Source organism: Monomorium pharaonis, chromosome 2 (genome assembly GCF_013373865.1).
Source record: "Monomorium pharaonis isolate MP-MQ-018 chromosome 2, ASM1337386v2, whole genome shotgun sequence".
Lineage (NCBI taxonomy): Eukaryota > Metazoa > Arthropoda > Insecta > Hymenoptera > Formicidae > Monomorium > Monomorium pharaonis.
This window is the reverse complement of record NC_050468.1, coordinates 15,635,857-15,662,253: the sequence shown is the minus strand read 5'-3', so window position 1 is coordinate 15,662,253 and position 26,397 is coordinate 15,635,857. Positions and strand designations below refer to the sequence as shown.

Sequence of the window (26,397 nt, the reverse complement as noted above, 5' to 3'; positions counted from 1 at the left end):
CTTTTTGCTTTGCGTTTTAGATTTAGAGAGAGAGAGAGGGAGAGAGAGAGAAAGAGAATGTGTGTGTGTGTGTGCGTGTATGCGTGCGTGCGTGCGTGCATGTGTGTAAAAAGAAGTTTATATTTCATCCCACTTACCCTACTTTCTTAGTGGATATAAAAGAGTATTCTTCAGATAAGAATAGAGATTGGCTTAGTCATCCCGAATTTCCGCGGCAATGCCGAAAAACGTTCTGAGTTTTTCGTAATAATTTTAAACGATGATTTAATGTCATCAAAAATTTTGAACGCTTTAATAAATAAATTAATTCTTACATAAAGCTTAATATTTTATATTTAATGGTAAAAGATTAAAAATTTGAACATTAAATAAAGATTATTGGAATTTTAAAGCGTAAAATTACCATAGAAATTTTATATGAAGATGATATACCTTTTGTGTTCGATAATATTACATTCAACGCAGTTATATGCAAATTATGATGAAGATTGCAGATTATGTATTAGCACGCGGCAGCCCGATTTACATTTTAAAAGAAAAGCCGATGATATTGCTTATGATTGCAAAACTTTTTAAAAATTATAAGCATTGTTATATAAATAGTTACTAGACAATGAATAATTTTGGCACATTACTTTAATAATTATATCAATTATAAGGTTTAAACTTATTTTTATAATGGCAAAATAAAAGTAATAACGATAAAACGTAATGTAATCGTATCCAATTTCTCGAGCAGATAGTTGCATGCTTTATAATATATTTACTGATTTCATCATTAATAAGAAGATTCTAGCAAAATCACTTAAAAAGCCACCTGTTGACCTCTTCCGAATTTTAGACTCATGTTCTCTATAATTATATGCGAAATGCGCATGACAGGTGCAGAATTGCAAACAGTCGAAGATGTTATAATATGAAAATGGGACACGATATTAATAAATTGCGACAAACTCAAAAGCAATCTTGCGTTTTGCATATAATAATTACAATTATTATGCGTATCTATTATTTAGAGCAAAAACCAATAATTTATATGTAAACATTTCTGCATATTTTATAAGCTTAAGTTTGATTGAAAAATAATATAAATATAACTTTAAGGGAATTCTAAAGTCGTCTGTTTCTTGGTATAAAATACAGTTCATATAATGATATTAATACGTATACTTTAATTTTGAAAAAAAATTTCCGAATCTGTAAAAGAAATACATATGAAATCTTGTTAATGGTATGCACGAATGACTCTATTATCGACCCTGATTAAGTTTGACGGGCACTTTAGGATCCCCTTAAGCTTTTAACAATAAGTAAAAATAAGCAAAAATATTTTATGGAATTACTGCACTAATCGCTGAATAGTCATCAGTAAATGATTATTTAAGAATTTAAAAATATTAAAATAAGACATCAAAATAATCAATTGCAATTTTATATTTTTAGATTTAATTTTCATACAAATTTGATTAAAATATTAAATTTTACTTAAAAGTAGGGAAAGGCCAATACTCCCGAAGTAGCATCTTCTTATTTTCTAAATACTAAACTTTACACTGTATTAATATTAATAAAACGTAAGTTACTTAAATAATTAAAGAAATACCAATCTATATATATATTTGTTTTTTTTTATGAAAAAATACATAATTTGCTAAAAACAGATTCTTAAAAAATAAAAATAAAATTTATATAATCTTCTTTTGCAAGTTGAATAGTTTAAACAATAGTAAATACATTGTTACACTATTGAATTATTTTATTTATTTGCAGCAATCTAAAACTATTTTGTTTATATTTATCTCTTTTGTATTTTTCTCATAATACAGTATGAAAAAAAATCGCCGTGAAGCATAAAATACTATGTTTCTCTATAATGAAGAAATCATAAATGTGTGGTATAAACTTCTTAAAACTTAATTTAATTACCTTAATTTAAATTTAAATTTACTTAATTTGTTTACTTCTATTTTTTAATCTTTAAACTTTAATTATTTTTTAAATGTTTAATTTTAGTCTTTTTATTTTATAAACTTTGTTATTTAATACATAAAAATGTATTTAAAATACAATCATAAATTTCTTTTTTATTTATTGACTAATGCAGCAATCTTAAGTAATACAAGGGAATGTTTTTAATTGTTGTAATAACAATAAAAATATTTAAAAAGACGCAATTATGTAAAATAATAAATTATTGAGTCGTGTATTGTTTAACTATAATAGATTTTTTATTAATAAGAAGTGAGAAAATTAGAAATTTTTTAATATAGTCTTGCGAAAATTGAATCAAATAAGAATGGACTGGAGTAAAATTTAGAAAATTATGGCAGTACACTAATTCAACAACTTGGAAGTCATTTTTAGGTTTTTTTTTAGAATAAAATGTCGAAACAATTATATCTCTTGTTATATTTTCTTTCTTGCCTTATGAGACTATTACTTAATGTTAAGTCAGCGTTTAAAATTTATATATTACGTAATTCTAATAAGCAAATAATAATATATATACAAATTTTATACTTTTGTGCTAAATAATACATTTAAATTTTAAATGGATAAACTTTAAATTAAGTAAAAAAAATCAGTAATAAGATTTAAAATTATTTAATGTTAAGACACTAATGATGATGTGACAATCTGAAGATTTTAATTAAAAATAAAAAACATTCATCCTTTATAGTGTAAAGAATATTAATTTTAATTATTTTTACAAATGTATTATAAAAAAATGTAAATGTAATACGCGTATTCCTTATATGTATACAGCACATTCCTTATATACAGTAAAAATCTTTAATCGCTAAGATACTGTAAATATAAAACCAATATAATATTAAAATTATCCCATAACATCACTTTTATAATTAGGAATGTAGAGAAATGTATTCGATTATTATAAGTGTTAAGTAACTTTCTTTTGTTTATTTCTTTTCATAATTTATTACTGTAAATAAAATAAATAGTATGACCTAGAATCAGAAATCCGAATCAGTTTCACGAAACATGCTACAGTAAATGCACACATGGCGACATTTTATTACTCCAAAGAAATAATAAACCTACATAACTTTAATCTGACAATACAAATTTTGCTAGACTAATGTTATTAAAAATAAAAATAGTGTAATTACATAAAATAAGATAATAAATTATAACTATTTTATAGATAACTGGAATTACATTAAGAAAAAAAAAAAATTAAATATAAAAAAAATTAAATTAAAAACTAATTTAATTTTGTTAATGCTTATAATTATACAGAATACATAAAGAAAACCCAAATTAATTAAAATATTTTTTTAATAGGGTCGCTTATTTGTAAATTTATAAATCATGCTTTCATTTATATCTTATATACAATTAAAATTTATTATTTAAACAAGTTAATAAAATAATAAAAAGTGCTCGAGCAGTACATTTGGCTAAAGATTCGAAAACTACTATTGGATCAATAAAATGTGTTTCTAGAATAATTAATAAAAAGTTATTATATATAAGCAAATGAAATAAAATTGTAAGAATTACGAGATTGTAGGAATTAAATTTAAAATCAATAAATTTATAATGGTTAAAAAACATAATAGATGAATAAATTAAAAATTTTAATAAATAAACTTTTTAAGAAGAAAAAATTACAATTAAGTGTTATATATTGAAAATAAATAAGAAAATAAATAAAAAACTTCAAAACAGAAGAAATTAAAGTGCAACACACACATATACAAACATCTAATCAGCTTGAAAGAGATAGGTTGGAAAGAGAAACAGATGAGAAAGCTATTTTCGCGTTTGGTCTGACGATGTGCTACCTCTTTTCTCTGACACCTGGAATTCTCCACCAGATCGAGCCACTTAAGAAGAGTAGAACGAAGGGTAGAAGAAGGGGATGAACAAGCAGAGAGGGGGCCAATCTCAAATTACTGGTGAGCTTCGGGCTAGGCCGACCAAACATCTTTGCCCACCATCGTCCGGCGACCTTTTATAGACACTCGCTAGTAGTGGGGCAAAGTGGGAGGAAATTGTGTGAAAACTGGCAATCCGACGGAAAAAGAAGCATCCGGAACGACCGTGCGATTTTGCTCTGATCGAAGAACTAGAATTTTGATGAAACGTAGATGTTGAAGCAGTATGGAATAGTTTTCCTCCTTTAAACAGTTTAAGTTTAAATATTAGTTGCGTTTCTTTCAATACAAATTATAAAATAGAAAAATAGTAAATATATCATAAACAAAGATAACATTGTACTAATAAAAAAAATTTTAGAAACATCAGACCTGAACATCTAAAAAAATAATTAACAATCTCGTCAGAAACTGTTTACTATCTTCTTCATTCACAAGCATTTACTCATTGATTTAATAGATAATTTCATAAGACTACAATTTTGCAAAATGTACTTTTACATAAAAATGGATATAAAGATGCATCTTGCGAAATTTATTGATTTAATAAACAAAAACACTAATTTTATAAAAAATTAAATTAAAGAAAATGTTTTACTATACAAGATTTTTGTTTTAATCAGTCTTTTTTTTAAACATTATAAACATTTAGAAAAAAAATTCCTTTCTATTTAACAAATTAACAAACAACATTCTTTAAAGTAAATATATTTAGCATATATTTTTTAGAGGAAAATCATTGTTGATATCATATGCTGAAATTATCCAGTTTAGAACCTCAAAAACCTAAAACTTTATAATAAAAATTACTATGGCAAATAATAAGCACAGACCAAAGAAGAAATTATGAAAAATACTTTTTTTAACTAAATTACCGTAGTATTTACATTACTTATAATATAATAAAATTTTTTCGTCCGATAACTACGATCGCACCTAATAATTTGTACTAAAAAATTTTCTTTTTTTATTAATAATATGTGTGTTATATATATATTTATAATAATATAATATAGAATTTATAATAATAAAATCTAATAATATAAATAATTATTATTTCATAGATTTTATTTGGACTGCAAAAATTAATAAATTAAATATACAGAATAGTAATTTTCTGTATATATAATATTTATTAAACATATGTATTTACAAAAAGTTTTATTTTATTTATTTGTTAACTTTATTTATTACAAAATTTTGTATATTATATTGACAACAATTGCAACTGATAACTACACGTAAGATCTTAAATTAAACTTAAATATGTCCTAAAAGATATTATCATTCAAATGCTATTTTATTGCCAACTCTTTACTTTCCGAAATATTTATATCAGTCACAGTATGCGTCATTATAGAATTACTTACCAATGAATCTTTGATCTAAAAACAACAATACATAAACAAAAACACTTGAAATAAGAACAATGCATTGTTATGACATTATATTTGGCAGTGACTATGTTAGATAGTTTGATAACTTTATTTATCTCTTATCACATGACTCTTCTCTATTACATACTTGTGAGCAGATAAATCATGAATGAGTCGGCAGCTCGTTTTATCGATGGTTGAACTAAGAATATCTTGCACGATACATCTCTCTTGTCAAGTGCACTGTATTAAATTAGTTCAGATGACAGTACGTGCACGAGTTCAAACAACCCCTTTAAGAGATGGCTACTGAATGTACACCAACTTATTAGAATAAGAAACAACTTAAAACTAGTACTACATAACTAAGTATTTTTATAAATTAAGAATAATTGTATCTATAAAGTCAATGCGTAACACACTCATACATCTGTAATAATTAGACTTTTTTTCATATCACATGCTTTTTATTAAGCAATATATTTAGTTTTAATATTCTAAAATTTTTTATATACTTTTATTTATTTATTATTATACATATATATATTTATTTTTTATTATTTATATAAATAAAAAAATGCAAAGTAAATCTTAAATTTAGAAATACTCATCTTATAAAATACATTTTCGACCGCAAGTTGTAACTTGTATGAAACTTATTGAATTGAGAATATTACTTCTACTAAAAATAACGCGTAACTTATTACATTTTTTAAAAGTAAGTCATTATCGTTATTATTACTTAGGTAAGTTACTTAACTCCCTAAATATAATCAATTATTACAATTTAATTAAAATATTTTAAAACAAATATTAGAAAGTCCCTACAATACGATTTTAAAAATCAATTGTTTTATATTTTTGATTAATATTTTAGGAAATAATAAAAAAATGTCCTACGTAACAGTCCTTGACTGTTGTACACTTCGAAGCTGATGTAACATAATAAAGATTATTAAAGAGCGACCTTCTCTACTCAATATCTTCACCACTGTAGTCACCTAAACTGAAGGTAATTTGGCAACTACCTTTAGACAACGTGGGCGTCTAGCGTGGTTTAGTGGTTGCTCTCGACGATGATGAAGACGACAAGAACGACGATGATGACGAATATGTTCACCGTTCCTGGTGGGGACCTAACATCAATGCGCTTGCGTCGATCGTCATTTTGACGGAGCCATGGAACAGCCGGCGCGCCATACGAACGACGACGGGTCGCGCACTACGAGTAGGGCGCTGGTCGGCTCCGAAACCCCGAAGAGGAGGAAGAAGAAGAAGATTGTGGAAGAAAGTGGAGGTAGACTCACCAACAAACAACTAAGGCCGAGGCTATTTGACTTAGCTAGGCGCAAAAAGAAGGATCGTTACTGGTAAAGGGTGTCTAAATTAAGGAGGACTTAAGTCCGGCAAAGTACGAAGAAAAGCCAGAACTTGTTGAAGATAAATAGAGAACGAAGCGAAAAAAATGTCGTCTTCAGCGGTTGCTAAAACCTCTAAGTACACGTACCGCTCCACTGGCGGTGCGGGTACTGCAGATGTTAGCATCGAATACAGCGCCGACCTGAGCGCTCTCACCAGACTCGAGGTAGGTCTTGCAAAAAAGTGTCTCTAATCTTCGGTACTTCGGTAGAAGAGAGAACAGCGATGATTAAAAAATATATATCTTTCTTTTATCACTAATTTTACTAGCCTCTGATTATATTCCATGAATAACTTGGATAAAATTATTTATGAATCTATTGCTTAGTGACACGTACCTAAAATTAGTTGTTATTTTAACAGGAATTTTGAAAAAGAATTTTAAAATAAACTTGGTAAAATTCAAATAATTAAACGTTAATAAATTTATAATAAAAAATACTAAATAAATTTATAATAATATATATACGTACTTTCAACCCAATAATACTAAATTTTAATAAATAATTTTTTTATACATTACAAGAATGAAAAATATTCATCTCTCGCTGAAACATTGTACTACTTTGTACTACTGCATGAAAACTTATCTAATAACCGGAAAAATCGGAGAATATTTTTCTGAAAACTAAAGAAGATTAAATTAAAATCAGAGATTCAAATAAATCAACAAGATTTGCTAGGCCACTTAATTAATACTGCAGCAACTATTGCATCTACGTATAATGGCGGCGAACGAAATAGGACGTACCGACCGACGTTCTCCAACGCTTCCTGAGGAAACGCACGATCGCATTTACTAATCGCTAAATTTTACTGAAGAAGAAGCTTCAACAAAAGTTTCCGTGCGTGATTAAAATGTCGATCATCAGTGATACGCGATGGACACATGAACAATGCGGAGCAGTGACCAATCGCGAAAGTAGTGAATCGCGAAAGTTCAGTGACCATAAGGGATGTAAGTGCCAATCTGACGAGGAAGGAAAGTGTACGACGTTCTGTAGCTATCGGATTGCTCGTGCACGAAAATAGTCGGTAAAATATCGATCCGAAATGACGATCGTGCCAAGATATCAGATTGAAACCGTTTGAAGATACTAAGTATGATGATACTATCAACTCTACATAAACTTACAGGATACTTTAGTGTCGATTTTTTCGAGGATTTTCTCTTCTAGGGGATTATTTTGTCTCAAGGAAAGTATAAAGGAAGATTAAATCGTCTCTACGAGACCAAGTAAGATTATTTTTTCATCTCTTGCAAATAGTGGCCTGGCTGATTTTCTTGGCGCATCCAACATGAGCGCCTTTCTTGAAATAATCTCAACCAAGTAGCTCAAAGACGCGCTAATCAGACATCGCGGCGTTCTCTCCTTCTACCGAGGACGAATCTATTCTACGGAGGCCGTCCGTCTTTCTGAAATACCGAGCCTCCGCTCTTGGATATTTTCGTCTAGCGATTACGTAAAGCATCGACCCTCTATAACGGGCATCGTGATATCCTTTAATCCTCATTGCCTCTCTTTTCAGGACAAAATCCGCCTACTGCAGGATGACTTAGAGTCTGAGAGAGAGCTGCGTCAGAGAGTGAGTTCCATTGAATGTCTTTATGTTTTCACAGTAATTTGAATGCTCGATTTTCTGAATACGTTAAATGCAATGGCGGACATTAAAAGTATCATCTGCTATGATACTTAATTACTATCAGGTTTAGTAATGTTAGAATTATATTTGCCAAAACTTTGCTATACGTATACAGAAACAAATAAATAATTTAATTGACTAATTAGCTACTTTATAAGTTTTAAAACATTATACAACATAAACATAAAAATTTTATAGAATATTGTAGAATTTATATAATGTTTTACATTTTATTAAAACATAAAGTAAATAATTTTTATTTAGATATTTTAGATTTCTTATTACTTTGTTAAAACTAAATCAAACACATGTTACTATTACATTATAAAAGCGCCATAATAATAAAACGTAATCTTTATAATTTATTTACATATATTTATATATTTTTTTATATTTTTATTATTATTTATATAAAACACTTGATTAAATCATTTTTCAACAAGCATGATCGAAAGAAAAATGAAAGACGAATTAAATAATCAAATTCTCTCAGGGCTGTTTAACTATAATTTCTTTAATGAAGAAGTTGATGAAAATTATTTGAAATCTTGTTTTTACAAAAATTCTTATTTTGTTACCGCTTTGTAATTCTAGATTATTGATATAACATCTGAAAACTAATCATTCAGAAAACTTCTGAAAACTGAAAAGTTCACGTTGATTAATTATAACTTTACATCGATAATTTGAATAATTATCAAATGTTATTAGTTGAAAGCGAAAAGGAACAAAAGATGCTAATTACAGAGTAGGTAGCAGTAGGTCAAAATGTCCAGCTCTTGAGTTGCATCTATTTTTAGGGACGCGAAGCTTCTTCGGGACCGTTCCCGCATTCCTACGTTGTATTCAACACTACTTGCCTACTTTCATAAACGAGGGAAACACTATCGCGTAATCTTACAAATGTACGTGAAACACTAGTCTCACAAATGTACATGAAACGTACATAAAACGCGACTATAAAAAAACGCAGTGTTTCTATATGATATTTGAATATAATTTTACTTTATCTACACAAATAAAGAAACGTTTTGTTCTTTATCATAAATTAGAAAACACTAACGTCTCTATTTACTAAAAGAATACTTTCAATTAAAAAATTAATTTTTAATTTTTAATTAAAAATTTTGAGAAATTTCCTACACGTCTAATAAGATCGTATAAAGCAGAAATTATATTGTTTGATAATAACTTTACCCAGTTACGTGTGTAACAAAAAAGACACAATAGATTTTAAATAAAGAATCAAATCTTACAAGAACTTCTCAGATTTCATTGTCTGTTAAAATTCCACAGAAATCGGATTGGTGTGGAAACGGACGTAATACGTGACTTGAACAACTGCCAAAAATTTTCCTCGCGTTTCGAAGCTATAAAGCTTGAAAATTGATATGACGGCTACGGCGCATGGTGTATGCTTTCAGAACACCCTACATATCTTCGTTTACATGTACGGAATGCATCATTACATTTAGAAAATGCAAATCTCACGAATACTCTTGCAATTAAAAATACAAGAGCAAATAATTTTTTAAATTTTTTATAGTGAAAACGTGTAATAAATAAATAAATAATAATTTAATTTAATTTTTGATCATCAAATAATGTGTAAGTCTACTATATGTATAATTATAAAAAGTTCTCAAAAATTTTAAGAATACTTGTAGCTGACAATATTATAATAGCTACTTTTTATTAAATGCATTTGTTCTGTAGTTATTTAATATTTAAAATATAACACTATAATTAAAATAATTAAAGCACAGCATATATCAAATAAAATAATATTCGAATACATAATTTCTCTGACATAACTTTCTTTTTCATATTGTACGCTTCGTTTGTAATATGAATAAGACTCCCAATATAGACACGCCGCGCTCGAAAATAGATTGTCCTATTCACGATGTGAAGTAATCTGACGTCAAAGATGCATCTCAAGATACCGTGGCAAAGTACATTGTCATGCGTTTCTTTCATTAAAACAATAATTGCAACTTAAATGCATTTATTACTAAAACTTATTTTTAAGAATCTGATTTCACATGTAATTACATAATGTCAATTTACAAAAAAATATATTATATAAAAATGTTTTTAATCTAAGAAGAATTTTAATTTAAAAATTTTATTAAAATTTGAATTATTGTTTATTTTCTATTAAATAAATAATCAGAATCACAAATATATCAATCAGTACATCAAATTTTTTTTCATTAATTTTAATTTAAACATTATTTTTAAATTATTATAAAAACATTGTATACATTTTGTAAACTTTTTATAAGATACTTCTTTTTATAACCGTATGTCATTTTATAATTTATTTTAAAAGTAAATCTTTCGCAGAACATCTTATATAAAATTTATTAATTTTAGTATTAATATTACATTTTTATAAATGTAAAAATTATATATACTTTTTTCATATAATTTTATAATCTTCCAGATCGAACGCGAGCGCGCTGATTTAAGCGTGCAAGTCATCCAACTATCCGAACGTCTCGAAGAAGCCGAGGGTGGCGCCGAATCTCAAGTAAGTATTTAAATTTTTCAAAGCTAATTATGTCAACTACAAAAGACAACATTACATAACTAAATGTAAACGCACAAATTAACAATTTTCTTGCTTAGTTCGAGATCAACAAAAAAAGGGACACGGAACTGGCCAAGTTGCGTAAACTACTCGAAGATGTCCATCTCGAGAGCGAGGAAACCGCACATCTTTTGCGCAAAAAGCATCAAGAGGTCGTTGTCGACTTTCAAGATCAGATTGACCAACTTTCGAAAGCACGTGCCAGGTTGGTAACATAAGAAACGTGAGCGTAATTATGGAAACAAGTAGAACTCTTTCCATCAATTAAATTATTAAACACTGTAACAACATAATAATTTATTTAAGTTTAACTCATTTATAAAATAATTTTTCTCTAATTATTTGTTTAACTGTTAAGTATTATAGATTCAATTAAATATTAATATTTCAAATTTAATATTCCACTAAAAGAACTGAAATGACTGACCAAAATTAGAACCCCGAATATTTCAAAAAGAAAAGAATGTGCGCGGGCATGTGTGTACTTTCGCGATTGCAAAGTTACCGCAATGTAAACGTTTGCTAATCTTCTGTTTAAAATGGGGAACGCATAAGCGTATTGCCAAGGAAGCGTCAATAAACAGCTGAGAACTGGCCGGAAATTCGACCTGTAACGAATAGCGATTTCACAGGGAAGCGTTCTGCGAAGCTTTCTGTGGAAAATACAAGACGCTAATAGGAAGGAAACGTAATGAATCACGATGTCACATGGGCAATTATAACGCGGCTCATCACAAACGAGAGTGACTGTATGTAAGAAAATTTGCGCGAATTATACAAGTCGCACTGGCCACCATCCAAGCCAGAAAACGAGTGGCAACTAAAATACACGAAGATTCAGTACCCCGGCTCTTCTAAACATAGTAGCTTCTTCGTGGCGCCGATTTTGTCGTTCGTACAAGGACGATAGCCCTGGAAACACGCGTTAATTAGATCATTAATTGGCCTCACAATGAAATGTCCGTGACCGCTTTTAGTTACGCTTTTTTTTGATAGTTTCTGTTAGAAAATGAAGCATTTAAGAGAAAATAGTTCTCTTTTATCGTTCATTTTATAGTAAACACACACACACACACACACACACACGCACGCACGCACGCACGCACGCACGCACACACACACACACAACATACACACACACACTTTAAATAATATTCTAAAACAAAATTAAACATATTTTACAAAATACTCTCAAATACAAATTTTAGTTAGATACAAAACAAACCGTACGGAATAATTTGAAACTTGCGTACGTTTTATAATTAATGACTATCAATATTTTAAAAACAATTAAAGAAAACTTAGATAAAATTATTTAATACATTCTTATAAAAATGACACATGTAGATATAATATCAAAATTTTGAAGCATGCAAATAATGGAGTAACTTTTTATCAAATTATATAATAAAATATATAACATTTTAAAAGCTTCATTATATAAAAATAATAAATTGTCATAATAATAGTTTTATTAATAACTTACTATACTTACATCATTATGTAAAAAATTTATTGAAAGGATATAATTTTCTAGAATTTAATTTATGACAGCTGATACATAATTGCTAAAAATAATATTTAATCAATGCAGCTGTTGTTTTGTTTCGGTAATTTAGCAACGACGCAAGTAGCATCAAATATATTCCAGTTACATTTTCTTCATAACTTCACAGCCAATTATAAATGTGATAACTATGACATCAACAAAACTTTTGAATACTGTAAAAATAGCAAAGTTAATCTTCAAGTCCACAATCTACATCATTAATTTATCTTTAATCTCTCAATAACATTGTCGCATACTTTCGAATAATTTTGTTTGTATCCATTATTATTTGTTCATTGCAATTATCATTTCCCACCAATCTTACTTCTTCTAGAAAATAATGTTTTCCAAATCTCAAATATGATACTATACAAAAAAGTTTTTTTACATTGGTTTATAAGATAAAATTATAAAGTGTATGAGACAAGTCTCTTTCCAATTACATTAGTCTTCTCTTTCTTTCTCAATCACTGAGTCTTTTTCTATTTCTCTCATGCGATTCTCGTTTTCTCTCTGTCTTACTCGCACGGCATATGACTATTTTTAACTGTGCGAGTCGCGCGGTAATCCACAACCCCAACGTTGGCGCGCCATATTAGTACACACGACCGGCCAGAGAACCCCCACTATCTTCGGAATCAACTAACTGACATCTTACACCCTCTATCGCATGTGGAAGTGGTAGATCCAATATTACTCAAATTTTTTCATATTGCCTCCAGAAAAACGGAATTCCTCGCAATGTTTTTTGTAATATATGCATTCTTCAAGGAGAGAATGCACTCACACGCAAATGACAAAGTATTACATTATACTTTATTTGAACATCATTATTTAAAATATTTATTTAAAAAAATTATTTTTAATGCCTAATTATTTTTAACATGTTTTTTCCGAATTTTTAAATTATATTTTTAAAAACTATTAGAAATACTAAAAATATTTTGAAATTTGTTTAGAGTCTTAATAAAAATATTATTTAAAAAATCTTAAGTATATATTTATTTATTATTTTATGAGTAAAGTTATTCTCATTCTTTTTTTTTCTCTTGTTATGTGTGTGTGTGTGTGTGTGTGTGTATGTGTGTGTATGTGTGTGTATGCGCGCGCGTGTGCAATTATTTACATTATTTTTATCAATTTTATTAACCTTTCAACTTCCATATTAATTTTCAAAATATGAGTTTTCAAGTAAAGTGAGCGGTTAATCTCAAACAATTTTTTATATAATAATATATAGTCAGAATTTAATATATTGATTAAGAATCGTACTGGGTGCGTTCATAAAGACGTTATTAGTGCTGTCAGCCTTAATCTATCCTTATTCTATTTTTAATTTATTAATAATAAAAATAGCTTTTTAGAGATAGATTCTGATAGCACTAATAGCGTCTCCCTAAACTTATTTTTAATCTAAAAGAAGCAATTTCAGTTGCTTCTTTTAAATATTATTTATAAATACTTTGTACAAATATTATTGTTTAAATAATTAAATTTTAGAAATCAAATTTTTCTTAGCAAAACTATTTTATAATTTCAGGGCTGACAAAGAAAAATCTAAATTCCAGCAGGAAGTGTATGAACTCCTCGCTCAACTTGACAATGTTACTAAAGAAAAGTTGATGTCAATAAAAACAGTTGAGAAACTTGAAATACATATATCTGAATTGAATGTTAAAATCGAGGAATTAAATCGTACAATTGTTGATATTACCAGTCATAAAACTCGGCTGTCTCAAGAGAATATTGAATTAGTCAAAGAAGTGCAAGATCTTAAGGTAAAACGATAAACATGTTATAGCTAAGAATTATAAATAAATATATTTTTTAATTTACTACTAAAATTACACATTCTAAATTTTTTTATTAATTTGTTAAAACAGTTAAGTAATTTTTATAAGTTTTAATAGTTTTATAAGTTTATAAGTTTTTTTTACATAAATTATCTATTTTATCTCAAATATATATAATACTAGGTAAACATCGAAAATGTTACTTATCTGAAAACGCAAATCGCGGGTCAACTCGAGGATGCCCGTCGTCGTCTTGAAGATGAAGAACGTCGTCGTTCATTGATTGAAGCTTCTTTACACCAGGTATAATATTGACTTCAATAGTTTTCTCTATTCAAAATAAATAACTTGCATTAAATACTGAGCATTAAATAATGTTTTTTTGTTTTAAATATTGCAAATAATGAAGTAAGTTCAAAACACAATTTTGTGAAGTAAGGGAAAATTTTTAGAAGAAATAAATAACATTAAATAACTATCAATATGAATTAATAGGTTGAGGTGGAATTGGAATCCGTTCGCGTCCAATTGGAAGAAGAATCTGAAGCGCGTTTAGATATTGAACGACAATTAGTCAAAGCTAATGGAGAAGTTCAGGTGTGGAGGTCAAAATACGAGACCGAGGCTAATGCTCGTATCGAAGAGGTATAATAAACATATTTATCAAACAAAAATATAATTATAAATTTAATATTATTAATAACAGCTTCCATTAATTATTTAATTTCTTATCTATATTAAAATTTAAAATAACAAATTATTAATAATTATTTAATATAATTTTACGTAGGTAGAAGAACTTCGTCGCAAATATTCTGCTCGCATTCAAGAACAGGAAGAACAAATTGAGACCTTGCTTGTGAAGATTAACAATCTTGAAAAGCAGAAATCGCGCTTACAATCTGAAGTAGAGGTTTTGATTATTGATCTAGAAAAGGTAAGCTTTCACAGCGTCCCAACTTTGCATCGGCATATTTTTTCCTAAAAAACAAATATTTCACATTCTTAAAGAAAGAAATGTTTATCATATTTTTATAATTCCCTTTTTTAAGGCCAATGGAACTGCTCGTGAACTTCAAAAGCGTGTTGAACATCTTGAAAAGATCAATATAGAATTGAAGACACGCTTGGACGAAACTCTTGCCATGTATGAGCAAAGCCAGCGTGATCTCCGTAACAAGCAACAAGAACTACAACGCGTAAATGCCGAACTCGATAAGACCCGCGAAATGAAAGATCAATTGGTCCGTGAAAACAAGAAACTTGGAGGTAATTTCATGTTTTATGTAATGCGTAATCTACAAATACAAAACAATTATAAGCTGCAAAATTTTTTGTAGAATTAATTATTATGTTTTGCAAGTTACTTAACATTTAAATATATTTTTAACAAAATTCATATCTTTCTTTATATATATATATTAAAGAATCATTTATTATAATAAATGATTCTTTAATCATGATTTACTAGCCGTTAAATAGAACAGATAGCTTTTTCATTGAGTAAAAAAAATTTAAATATTTAAAAATTATAAACTTTAATAATTTTAATGATTTTAATAATTTTAATAACGTTTATAGACGATCTTAGCGACGCAAAGAATCAATTGGCTGACATGAATCGCAGACTCCATGAACTGGAGTTAGAACTTCGTCGATTGGAGAACGAACGTGAAGAATTGGCTGCCGCCTATAAGGAAGCTGAAGCAGTGAGTAATCATTCCTGCTTATGTAACGTAGATATATATCATTTCAAACAAAAGATAAGCAATAATATTAACAATCATAATTTTTAAGATAAACTTAAATTTATAAAGTAATTATAGATTGTCTTAAGAAGATTATCTTAAAAAGATTTTAAAAGAATTTAATTTCATGTTCTTAGATTCTTAGATCTTAGATAGATTAGAATTGTTGTTACAATAAAAAAAACAAATTCTTTTATTAGTATTTCTTAAAAACATTATATAAACAAATATAATAAATTTAAATTTTGTCAATGAATCTAAATTAAATTTTAAAAATTAAATTTTTCCCAAAAATTTTTTTAATAATTTTTGCTTATAAATATTTGTTCTAAAAAAAATTAAATAACTTAAATATAATATAAATAATACTAAATACAGGCAAATATTAAATAAAGAAAAATTTGATATAAGGGCCGCAAAATTGAAGAGCAACGTGCTCAAAGATTGTCAGCTGAATTGAGCCAACTACGTCACGAGTTCGAACGTCGCATTGCTGAAAAAGATGAAGAGATTGAAGCTATTCGGTAAGTTCTCAAAAATAATTATTTTTATTTTTATTTGCTACATATATTTTTAATGGCTTAATTAATATTAATTAATTAATTTAACAGAATTTTTGAAACAATATGTTTTTTATTATAATTATAATTACATAATTTTATTTTCTTTGCATTAAATTTTTCTATTATTTTTAAATGCTATATTACAGAATATTTTTTAATTAAAACTATACTATAATATATATTTTTTAAAGAAAGAACATGTTATATATTATTAGAGTATTAAAATTTGATTTACATTAGTCCAACCTGGGATTAAAAAAAAAGAATTACTTTTATAAACATTATACCAATACAATTACACTAATATGTAAAAATGTTACGTCCCTTTTTCTTAGAAAAGTTTATTCTAGTTTTTATATACAAGATGTCTTGCATAAGGTATGCAATACTTTATGGAAAGATAGACGGAATCAAGATGAACTAAAAGTCTAGTATAATTTTTTGATATCTCCAATAATAGCCGAGATATTAATTTTTCAAATTATACAAATGAGAGCTCACCGAGGGAAGCGCTGAGCCGCTCAAGCCGACAGCTAATGCTTGACACAGTGGACCATGCTATAGCTCGAGCGGCTCAGCGTTATATATATATATATGCATATATAATTATATGCATTAAACTTGTTCAAGTATTCTTACAATTAATATTTTAATTGTTTAAATAAAATATAAAATAAATAATATAAATTGGCGAAAGTATCAGCGTAATATAAACGTTAGAGTCAATCCTGTTATTTTAAACTATGATATAAATAATACTTTTAATCAGCTACCGTAAATTGTAAAGTGATATTATTAGTACACATAATAAAATACTAGTTGAATCAATACCCAGATAGCACCAAGAGTTCAAAAAGAACTCAATTGTATGTCACCAATTATGAATTCTTTTTGAGGTGCAAAAAGAATTGTTTTTATACAAATTTTATAAAAATAATTATTTTTGCATCTCAAAAAAAATTCATAATTGGCGACATACAATTGAGTTTTTTTTTAACTCTCTATGCTATCTGGGTAAACAGCTTATTTTAGCGCACATTTAGCGATTTAAATATATGTAAATATTTTTTATATATAACTTCTCATTGTGTAAATATGAGTGAATGTCTATTTATATCCAATAAAGTTATATTTTAATATTATTATTAGTTGCATACAACTACAGTGGTATTTTATTTAAAGATTTAAGAAATGTCTCTTTAATAAAAAAAAATTTAATTTTAGAAAATTAAATTATAAAAAATGAACTCCAAATTGTTCTACAACACGGTAGATATATATTTTAAATAAAAATATTAATTATACTTTGTAGTAATTAAATTACATGTAGTATTGAAATTAATTATGAGCATTTTATTTACTAATATTAGTACTGAAATAAAATAAAAAATATAATGCAGCATATAAACAAGAATTGATATTAATAAGGACACGCAATGATAATTTATACAACGATGCTATTAATAAAAACGATCAGTCATGATCCAATTATTATTGAGATGTGCTGATTGGTTGTCCCCGATGTGGCAATCGCAATGAAAACTACAAAAGATACCACCTAACCGTCGGTCTAATTTTTGTCGACGATCTTGGCGCAAGTGTCACCATCAGTTGCAGATCTGATCATAGAACTCACAAATCCATTAAAAAATCTATCGCGCAACATATTAAATCGAAAACCATAAGCCTCACAATAAAAGTACAATTAAACTTTTTAGAAACAAAATTTATCAGAGACAACAATTTAAAAAATTCAAAGTCTTTATATTAATTGTAACACTTTTCTCTGCAAAATTTATACTTAAATTAAAAAATAAAATAAACATTTGTGTGGACATTCAACATTTTTTATAAAAAATGGCGGGTTACATGCCACCAATTCATATGCCATTAGAATCAAAATGGCGACATTATCCAACGTACATCTACTCAAAAAATTATGGATATGGAATAAATTACTATCAACCAATGATTGATTACATGGATAACAAACGACTTACTTCAAAATCACCTTTACCAGAATTTAAAAGAACAGAATTACCTGAATTGCCTTGGTCTGACGGTAGAATCTTATGGGAGAACAAAGAGGTGCAGCCATATACAAGAGACGATCTTATAAAACATGCAATCGATGCTGAGGATGAGGCTAGAGATCATCTATCTCGTTTCAAGGTACAATAACAGAGAAAGAATGTTGATAAGTTTTCGCGAAGGGGACGACTTTCTGGGAAAATATGAGGCGATCCATTTTCCGAGTGCCGCGCAACTTGGCGACTGCTTGACCTTTTCGGTTTCTAAATTTGGTGCCACGGAAGAGGTTGCTTCGTTTTATGTGGCAACGATCAAAGACGTGTTTGCCACGGATGCCGTGCGTAATTCGTGTCATTATTGACGTCGTTGCATTTTCTCGTTTCGCAACTTATTTTTTCTTGTTTTTAGATAGAAATACGTTAATACGCAATACAATGCATCATCAAAATTCGTTTTACTTAATTTCTTGTACGTAACAAAAAATTAACTAATTTATTGATCAATTTTCTTGCTTCATATTTTTTCTATGGATTCTAGTTTTATAAAAAATGGCATATCAAAAATAATATAAAATTAATTTGTGAGAAAATAAATATGAATAAAACATAGAAAAAATATAACACTTTATATTTAATAAATTCTAATTTTTTTTTAATAAATTGTAATTTATTTATCGTAACATTGTACATTATTCATATTAATATTTCATATTAATAGATATTAAGCAATAATAGATATAATCATATTAAACATAATTATATCTATTATTGCTTAATATCTATTTCATTAATTTTAACATTATTATTAAATAAATAATTAGTATATAAATAATAAGTATGTTAACAATTGTTAAAATGATATAAAATATAAAAGTCCATTTGTTTTATATATAATATAATAATATATGAAAAAGATAAACTAACTTTTCAAAAAAATAATTACAGTTTCTCGTCTAACGATTGTTATAACTTTTAACACTTCTTGTAATCCAAATACAAAATTTAAATCTTATAGAAGCAATATATCTAAAATATTTTTTATATTAGTATTTAATAGAAAACAGATTTAACGTTTTTAAACAATTTGCTATGGAAATATTTTTAAGCTCACAAAAATTAACCGGACTAATAAAAGTATCACGAAAGCTCTGTCTGAATACGGTTTCTTGGCACTCTATTATTTGGACCATTCCTTGCAGTTCTTATTAAGTCAGAACAGTTTGCCAAATTGTACAGTTCAAAAATCAATTTTGTGTCACCGGACGAAAGGGACACTAGTTGTTCAGTGCACTGGCAGTCGTTCTTGAATCTTTCGAGAGGGTCGGTCGTGAGTGGCGCCGATTACTTTCGCATTCTGGACCGCTGCAGCTAAGTTTAGGTGACCACGTCGCGCAAGTGCGCGTGCACGACGGAAAACGGTGGCCCCCGTTAGACGTTCGCGTTGAAAAACACGAGAAGCCAACGTGCGACATAAAATTGACGCTGACCATCTGTCTGCCTGACGTGTCCGAAGATAGCAAATCGCTCGGACTTCAGCCTGGCCAAGACCGTGCAGGCCAGTCGCGTGACCAAGGAAATCTTTCCACGCACCGGAAAGGACCTGAAAAGATTACCCATGCCGTTGATGTTCACCAGCGCTCGTGCCCGTAGCGAGGTCAAGGAGATCCAGCAAGAGGCGATGAGTGATATTAAGCTGCAGGCATTGAAAGATGTTCAGATGATGACCGAGGTGAATGACGCACTGAAGCATGCTAAAAGTATGCGTGGAAAATCTGCAAAAGCCATAGAATTTCATCTGAGAACCGAAGCGCTAAAGAATCTGTCCAAGAGCCAGGAGTTGGCTGACATCAGGAAATTTCAAAGGGAAACCGTGCATTCTCTCTGGGACGACACGGCGCATGGTAGATTGTTGAACGAAAGAGCCAAGGCTCTGATCGACGAGGATAAACTGACGCAGCCGCTTGATACGCTCAGCAGGGAGCTGCGCGGATTCGAGCAGAAGTCCAGCAATTATTTTCTAGATAAGAGGTATCAAGATCGGGCGAGGCGAGAACTTTTGTATGGGTGTCGAGGATGCGAATATTATAATGTTAAGTGTAGTAGATAGGTAAGAGTTGTGTTATGACCGAGTTCTCAGTAGAAAAAGGTATTTACACTATTTTAATTTGAAGAAAGAATTTAATTTCTTAAAATGCGTGTAATAAAAATAAATAACTCTAATGGTGACATTTGACTTTAAGTCTAGAGTAAGCTTATAACTTTTTATTTTACCCCCTTATAATCCCATGAAATTACATTTCCAATATCAATATCGATTTTCAAAAACAAAGATTAAATCAAAACAGGAAAAGATACTTTTTGATTCCTCACGCGTTTTGAATTCTTAATTAATTGTATAAAAACAACGAAAAATTATATCCCAGGATGGATAAAGTAAATCAATAGAACACAAGGTAATGACAAGTAAAAAAAACATTAAATATAAATAATGTTTTTAAATTGTTTAGATATAATAATTAATAAAAAATATAATTGTTCAGAAAATTTTTAAAAATAATAACGCAATTGAAATTTTAATTATCAAATTACTTAAATAATATTTACCAAAATACAAAGAGTTAGAAAACTGAATTGAAAATATTAACATTAAATGAAATTAATAGCAAACAAACCAGCATTGAAATCGAGCAGCTGAACGCCCGTGTGGTGGAAGCTGAGACGAGGTTGAAGACTGAGGTTCAACGTATAAAGAAGAAGATGCAGATCCAAATCACTGAACTTGAATTGACCTTGGATGTCGCTAACAAGAATAACATTGATTTGCAGAAGACCATCAAGAAACAATCTCTCACTTTGACCGTAATACTCGCATTTACCAATACGTTTAAAATATCATATATATCATAAAGTCATATATATTGAATTATATTGTATTTCAGGAATTACAAGCTCATTACGACGAAGTACAACGCCAGTTGCAAGTGACCCTGGATCAACTGGGCATCAGTCAACGTCGTCTCCAATCATTGACGGCCGAGCTCGAGGAAGTCCGCGGCAATTACGAATCTGTAAGTAGAAAAATTGATTTATTCTTAATTTGAAAGATATTGCAATGTATGTCCCAAAAAATGTATCCTTCGGATAGACAAAGATACGAACAATTATTACATTGTATAAGCGTTACATAATGGTTGTATAAACTATGAAATTATATTGAAAGGCCCTACGCGCGAAGAGAACTGTCGAGCAGCAATACGAGGAATCGGTTAGTCGCATCAACGAATTAACTACGATCAACGTAAACATAGCTTCATCAAAGGCTAAACTCGAGCAAGAACTGGCCACCTTGGCTGGAGATTACGAAGAGGTCACTAAGGAGTTGAGAGTCAGTGATGAGAGATATCAGAGAGTACAGAATGAACTCAAACATACTGTCGAGATTCTTCATGAAGAACAGGAGCGTATTGTCAAGATTGAGGCTATCAAGAAATCGCTGGAGATAGAGGTAAAGAACTTGTCCGTCAGATTGGAAGAGGTTGAGGCCAACGCCATTGTTGGAGGCAAGCGCATCATCAGCAAGCTCGAAGCTAGGGTGAGAAGAAAAACTATTCTAATTTTGAATGTCATACTTTTTAACATAAACGTATAATTGAAAATTAAATTCCTTGAAATATAGTTTTACATAATTAAATAATATTAAAAAATGTTCCATTAAATTTTGTAAAAATCTTATTAACAATTTTTTTTTAATAATGCGTTAATTAGTCTTTTTTGTGTTAATCATTAATCAATTGTGTTTCTATAATTCTTGCCATCTCAGATTCGCGATCTGGAACTCGAGTTGGATGAAGAAAAGCGCCGACATGCTGAAACTGTAAAGATACTGCGCAAGAAGGAGCGCAACATTAAGGAGGTAATGATTCAAGTTGAAGAGGATTCGAAGAACATTTCCCTGCTGCAGGAATCGCTTGACAAAGCTTCCCAGAAGGTCTGCCTCTACAAGAGACAGCTGCAGGAGCAGGAAGGCATGTCCCAACAGAGCGTTACCAGGGTTCGCCGATTCCAAAGAGAACTCGAGGCCGCGGAGGATCGCGCCGACACGGCGGAAAGCAACTTGAGCCTGATACGTGCCAAACACCGCAGCTTTGTCACCACTTCAACCGTACCCGGTTCCCAGGTGTACCTCGTCCAGGAGACGAGGCAGGATTTGTAAAATAATCACCGCGTCACCTTATCCTTTGCCACTTCGAACGTCATGTCGTCGTCCTTTATAAACGTATGTTCAATACAAACATATAATACGTAAAATAATTGAATTCTTTTAATAACTACTACTCATATAATTAAAAATTTTTATAATTACGTAAAATAATAACATTTTATAATTAACAAATAAGTTATACTATTGAATCATATTTAAGTAAAAATTAATTCAATGTGATGCTTATTTTGCCAGGCACATTGAACATCTTACAAGAAAAAAAAAGAAAAGAAGACGCGACGACAACCATCTTCCTAAAGAGGCCAAGAAAGAGAGAGAAAGAGAGAGAGAGAAAGAGAGAATTTTCAACGGGCCGCACGACATGTTATTTTTGAGGGGTTTAAATTGGAGCAACCAGAATACGCACCTATAGACATATAAATATCGTTGCAAGCACGGTATTTACTGTCACGTAACGACCCGTTGTAAATTCGAAATTGCTTGGCCAACGAAATGCGATTAATACATCGCAACGAAAACATTAAAGTAAAAAAAAATTAACGCTCACTTTACGTTATTTATTCAAAGTATCAAAAACGTCAAAATTAAGAAGCAATATATCATTTAACAAATAAAATTTGACAATCTTCTCGTCCTAATTATATGAATACAATCGAACGTGAGGGCAGAGAAAAACGGATAAGAAAATATTAATGGCACTTTATGCCATTCTACTATACGCGCGTGTCGCAATTGTATTTAAATGAATAATTTTAATTCTACTCTATTACTATATAGATAGGTAACTATTGCCCATATATACACGACTCTCACTGTACAACATACACAATAACCAGTGTCAACATTAATTTAATAAATAAAGTGAAACACGTACGTACGAAAACATTTGTGTGTTTCATTTTTCCATGTTTCTGACAAACGTACATCCTAAAAAGTTTTTTTAGTAAGATTTATGTCGAAATTGTTGACCAACTGATTAGCAAACTAATCGACAAACTTTTCCATTATACTACAAGTGAATATATTAAAGTCATTATTAATATATTAGTTATTATTATATTACATTATAATTTATACATTAAAGATTATTCAATGTATCTATATAAAGTAATTAATATTTTCACATCGTTTTGCTGTTCAGATTTTATTATTTAATAACACATTTTAATTGTTAATAAAAAATCTGATATTAGAAAGTATTAAGGAAAGAAACAATGAGGTACATTAAAGTAAATTTAATTTATTCGAGCTAATTATTTTTTTCCGGACCACTATGGCGTTTATTAGTAGGGTCCGCTTAGCAGCCAGATTTGTGAAACCTAAAACGTGTGAGAATTCCATTTTCAATCGTACATCTTATAAATGCCTTAAATTTATTTTATCAATTTGCTGTTTTTGTTAAATCTTGTCTCACACGTTAGGCTTCAATAATCTCACATTTCCAATTACAAATCAGGAGTTAATAATTAATAACATTAGGTACGTATATCTATTAACAATATTAAGATCCATCCACACCGCCAGGCACGCTTTATACAGCGGCAGTAATTAATGATTGATTCAACACACACAAATCCACCAGGTTTTATTTTATAAATCGTAGAAAACTCGATTCTAGTAACAAATGAGCGCTTTGTAAAGAGTCGCAGAATGCGATTGTTTATTTATTACGGAAAAGTGGAAAAAACTTTATCGATTTTGATAAAGTCAATTGCTATATTTGGCCATAAAACACGCGAGATACAATATTGCGATAATTATAGAAAACGGTAACTCATTGGATCGTCGATATGACTCTCACATGTTCATGGCTTCTGTTAACACTATAGATCGTTTCACTTCAAGAAAAGTAAGCATCTCAGTCTTTCAAATATGTATACCAAATCAAGCTTTCTAACAAAATATGCTCATAGAAAGAGTTGTTGCTCTCTAGTCTCTTTTTCTGTTAAAATTATAATTTACGATTTATGTATTTTACTTTTAATACATTAATAGTACATTATTTCGCAATGTTCGATATTTCACAAACAACTCCACTTAATATAGATTAAATCCCACAATACACATCCCATTTTGTTTATTAATTGAAATTCTCTGACTTATCATTTATTAATTTCTATTATATTACGAGTCGTCTTTGCAAAATTCCATTTATTTCAAGATAAATCTTTAACAGCAACAACCTTCTGTGACTATATTTATCGCGATATACTTGAGAGGAGATGGAAAAATAGAGGAAACGCGACATGCCCATCACAAACATTACCAGTAATCAAAGGGAAAACGGTATCATTCACCAACTCACCCACCCGCTATTACAAAAATTACAAGTGCGCATTCTATCCATATATAAGTTGTCAATGATAAACATTTACACCATTATGTACAGAGTATTATACAATAAACATGGGAAACACAGAGAATAGAGATTGTGATATAGCAATGAAACAATGAACTTATTCTCACTAATAGTATTACTAATAGATATTTCTTCTACCATACTTAAAAAAAAAAAACGAAGGATTACATGTACAAGCAATTTAATTTGGAAGCTTTTGTATTTTTAATTTATCGTAAATTTTATTTGTACCAAATAAAGGGATAAAAAAACAATAAATTATAATTTAGACAATGATGAAACAACGAAAGAAATAGACGATAAATTATGACAAATTTCTCCAACATATTTAAAATGTTATTATTAATCCTAAAGTATACTTTTCTTTTGATTAAACAAATAGTCGAAATTCTATATACATTTAACACAATTGTAAGAGCTAATTCTTTTAAATGTAAATAACACTACAAAAGAACAAACACAAAATAAAAAATGATAGAACAATAATTAACTACAAATAAAATATCGCAATTATTATTAAAGATTTGTTTAATTATATTAGACAAAAATAAATAGAATAAAAGCTCTTTGTTTGGAGATCGTGTAATCATTTAAAATTTGCAATACACCTTCTCCAAACTATTAAAATAAATGGAAAATATATTTGGCCTATAATTTTAGCAATCGCTAATTAACTTATTTGTATGTTTGTATTATATAATGCGTAATATTATTAATTTAAAAATCGCACTGTTCTGATTAAATCAAATTATCAATCTTTAATTACAAAATTCAGAGAACATGTTTGTCCTCTTTCCATCTTATTGTATAATTTTTCTATAGAAACCAATTTTATAGAATGCAATATCTTTCTTTTATAAATGTAAAAAAGGAAAAAAATTTTTCTCCAAAGTAGTATATAATAAATTATTTATAAAGTAAATATTAACAAAAATGTAATAAAACAACTTGCATTAATATGTCGATAACTATTAGATTACATATCTGATTTTCTTATTTATACAAAAAATATTTATAAATCTAAATTTTATGCAGTTGCATCACACAACAAACAAAATGTAAATAGCGCAATTAATATAGCAAACTTAGAATTCTCTGACTTTCTCTCTTTTGACATAAAATATAATATTTCTAAAATATATTTAATACAGCTTTATTTCAATTTTCAACAAATATCTATAATACCTGACATAAAA

General features: G+C 28.8%; 3 protein-coding genes and 1 long non-coding RNA gene across 4 annotated transcripts; all 4 read left to right on the top strand.

The window, feature by feature from the left end:
* Window positions 1–6,500: 6,500 nt before the first annotated feature.
* LOC105834264 (paramyosin, long form) lies at window positions 6,501–23,725 on the top strand. The gene is made up of 16 exons (XM_012676610.3): window positions 6,501–6,863; window positions 8,228–8,284; window positions 10,791–10,877; window positions 10,976–11,142; window positions 14,027–14,264; window positions 14,463–14,582; window positions 14,775–14,924; window positions 15,070–15,216; window positions 15,332–15,548; window positions 15,861–15,988; window positions 16,439–16,551; window positions 21,284–21,479; window positions 21,560–21,688; window positions 21,841–22,212; window positions 22,441–22,896; window positions 23,077–23,725. Exons 1-15 carry the CDS (start codon window positions 6,744–6,746, stop codon window positions 22,831–22,833), a joined length of 2,634 nt encoding a protein of 877 aa, XP_012532064.1. The 5' UTR covers window positions 6,501–6,743; the 3' UTR covers window positions 22,834–22,896; window positions 23,077–23,725.
* On the top strand, window positions 7,166–8,162 carry LOC114255515. The gene is made up of 2 exons (XR_003626774.2): window positions 7,166–7,798; window positions 7,876–8,162. It is a non-coding gene; the product is annotated as an uncharacterized LOC114255515 (long non-coding RNA).
* On the top strand, window positions 16,879–19,143 carry LOC114255514 (paramyosin, short form). The gene has a single exon (XM_028194490.2). It carries the CDS (start codon window positions 18,448–18,450, stop codon window positions 18,769–18,771), a length of 324 nt encoding a protein of 107 aa, XP_028050291.1. The 5' UTR covers window positions 16,879–18,447; the 3' UTR covers window positions 18,772–19,143.
* On the top strand, window positions 19,691–20,859 carry LOC105834265. Its single transcript, XM_012676611.3, has one exon. It carries the CDS (start codon window positions 20,236–20,238, stop codon window positions 20,725–20,727), a length of 492 nt encoding a protein of 163 aa, XP_012532065.1. The 5' UTR covers window positions 19,691–20,235; the 3' UTR covers window positions 20,728–20,859.
* Window positions 23,726–26,397: the final 2,672 nt, after the last annotated feature.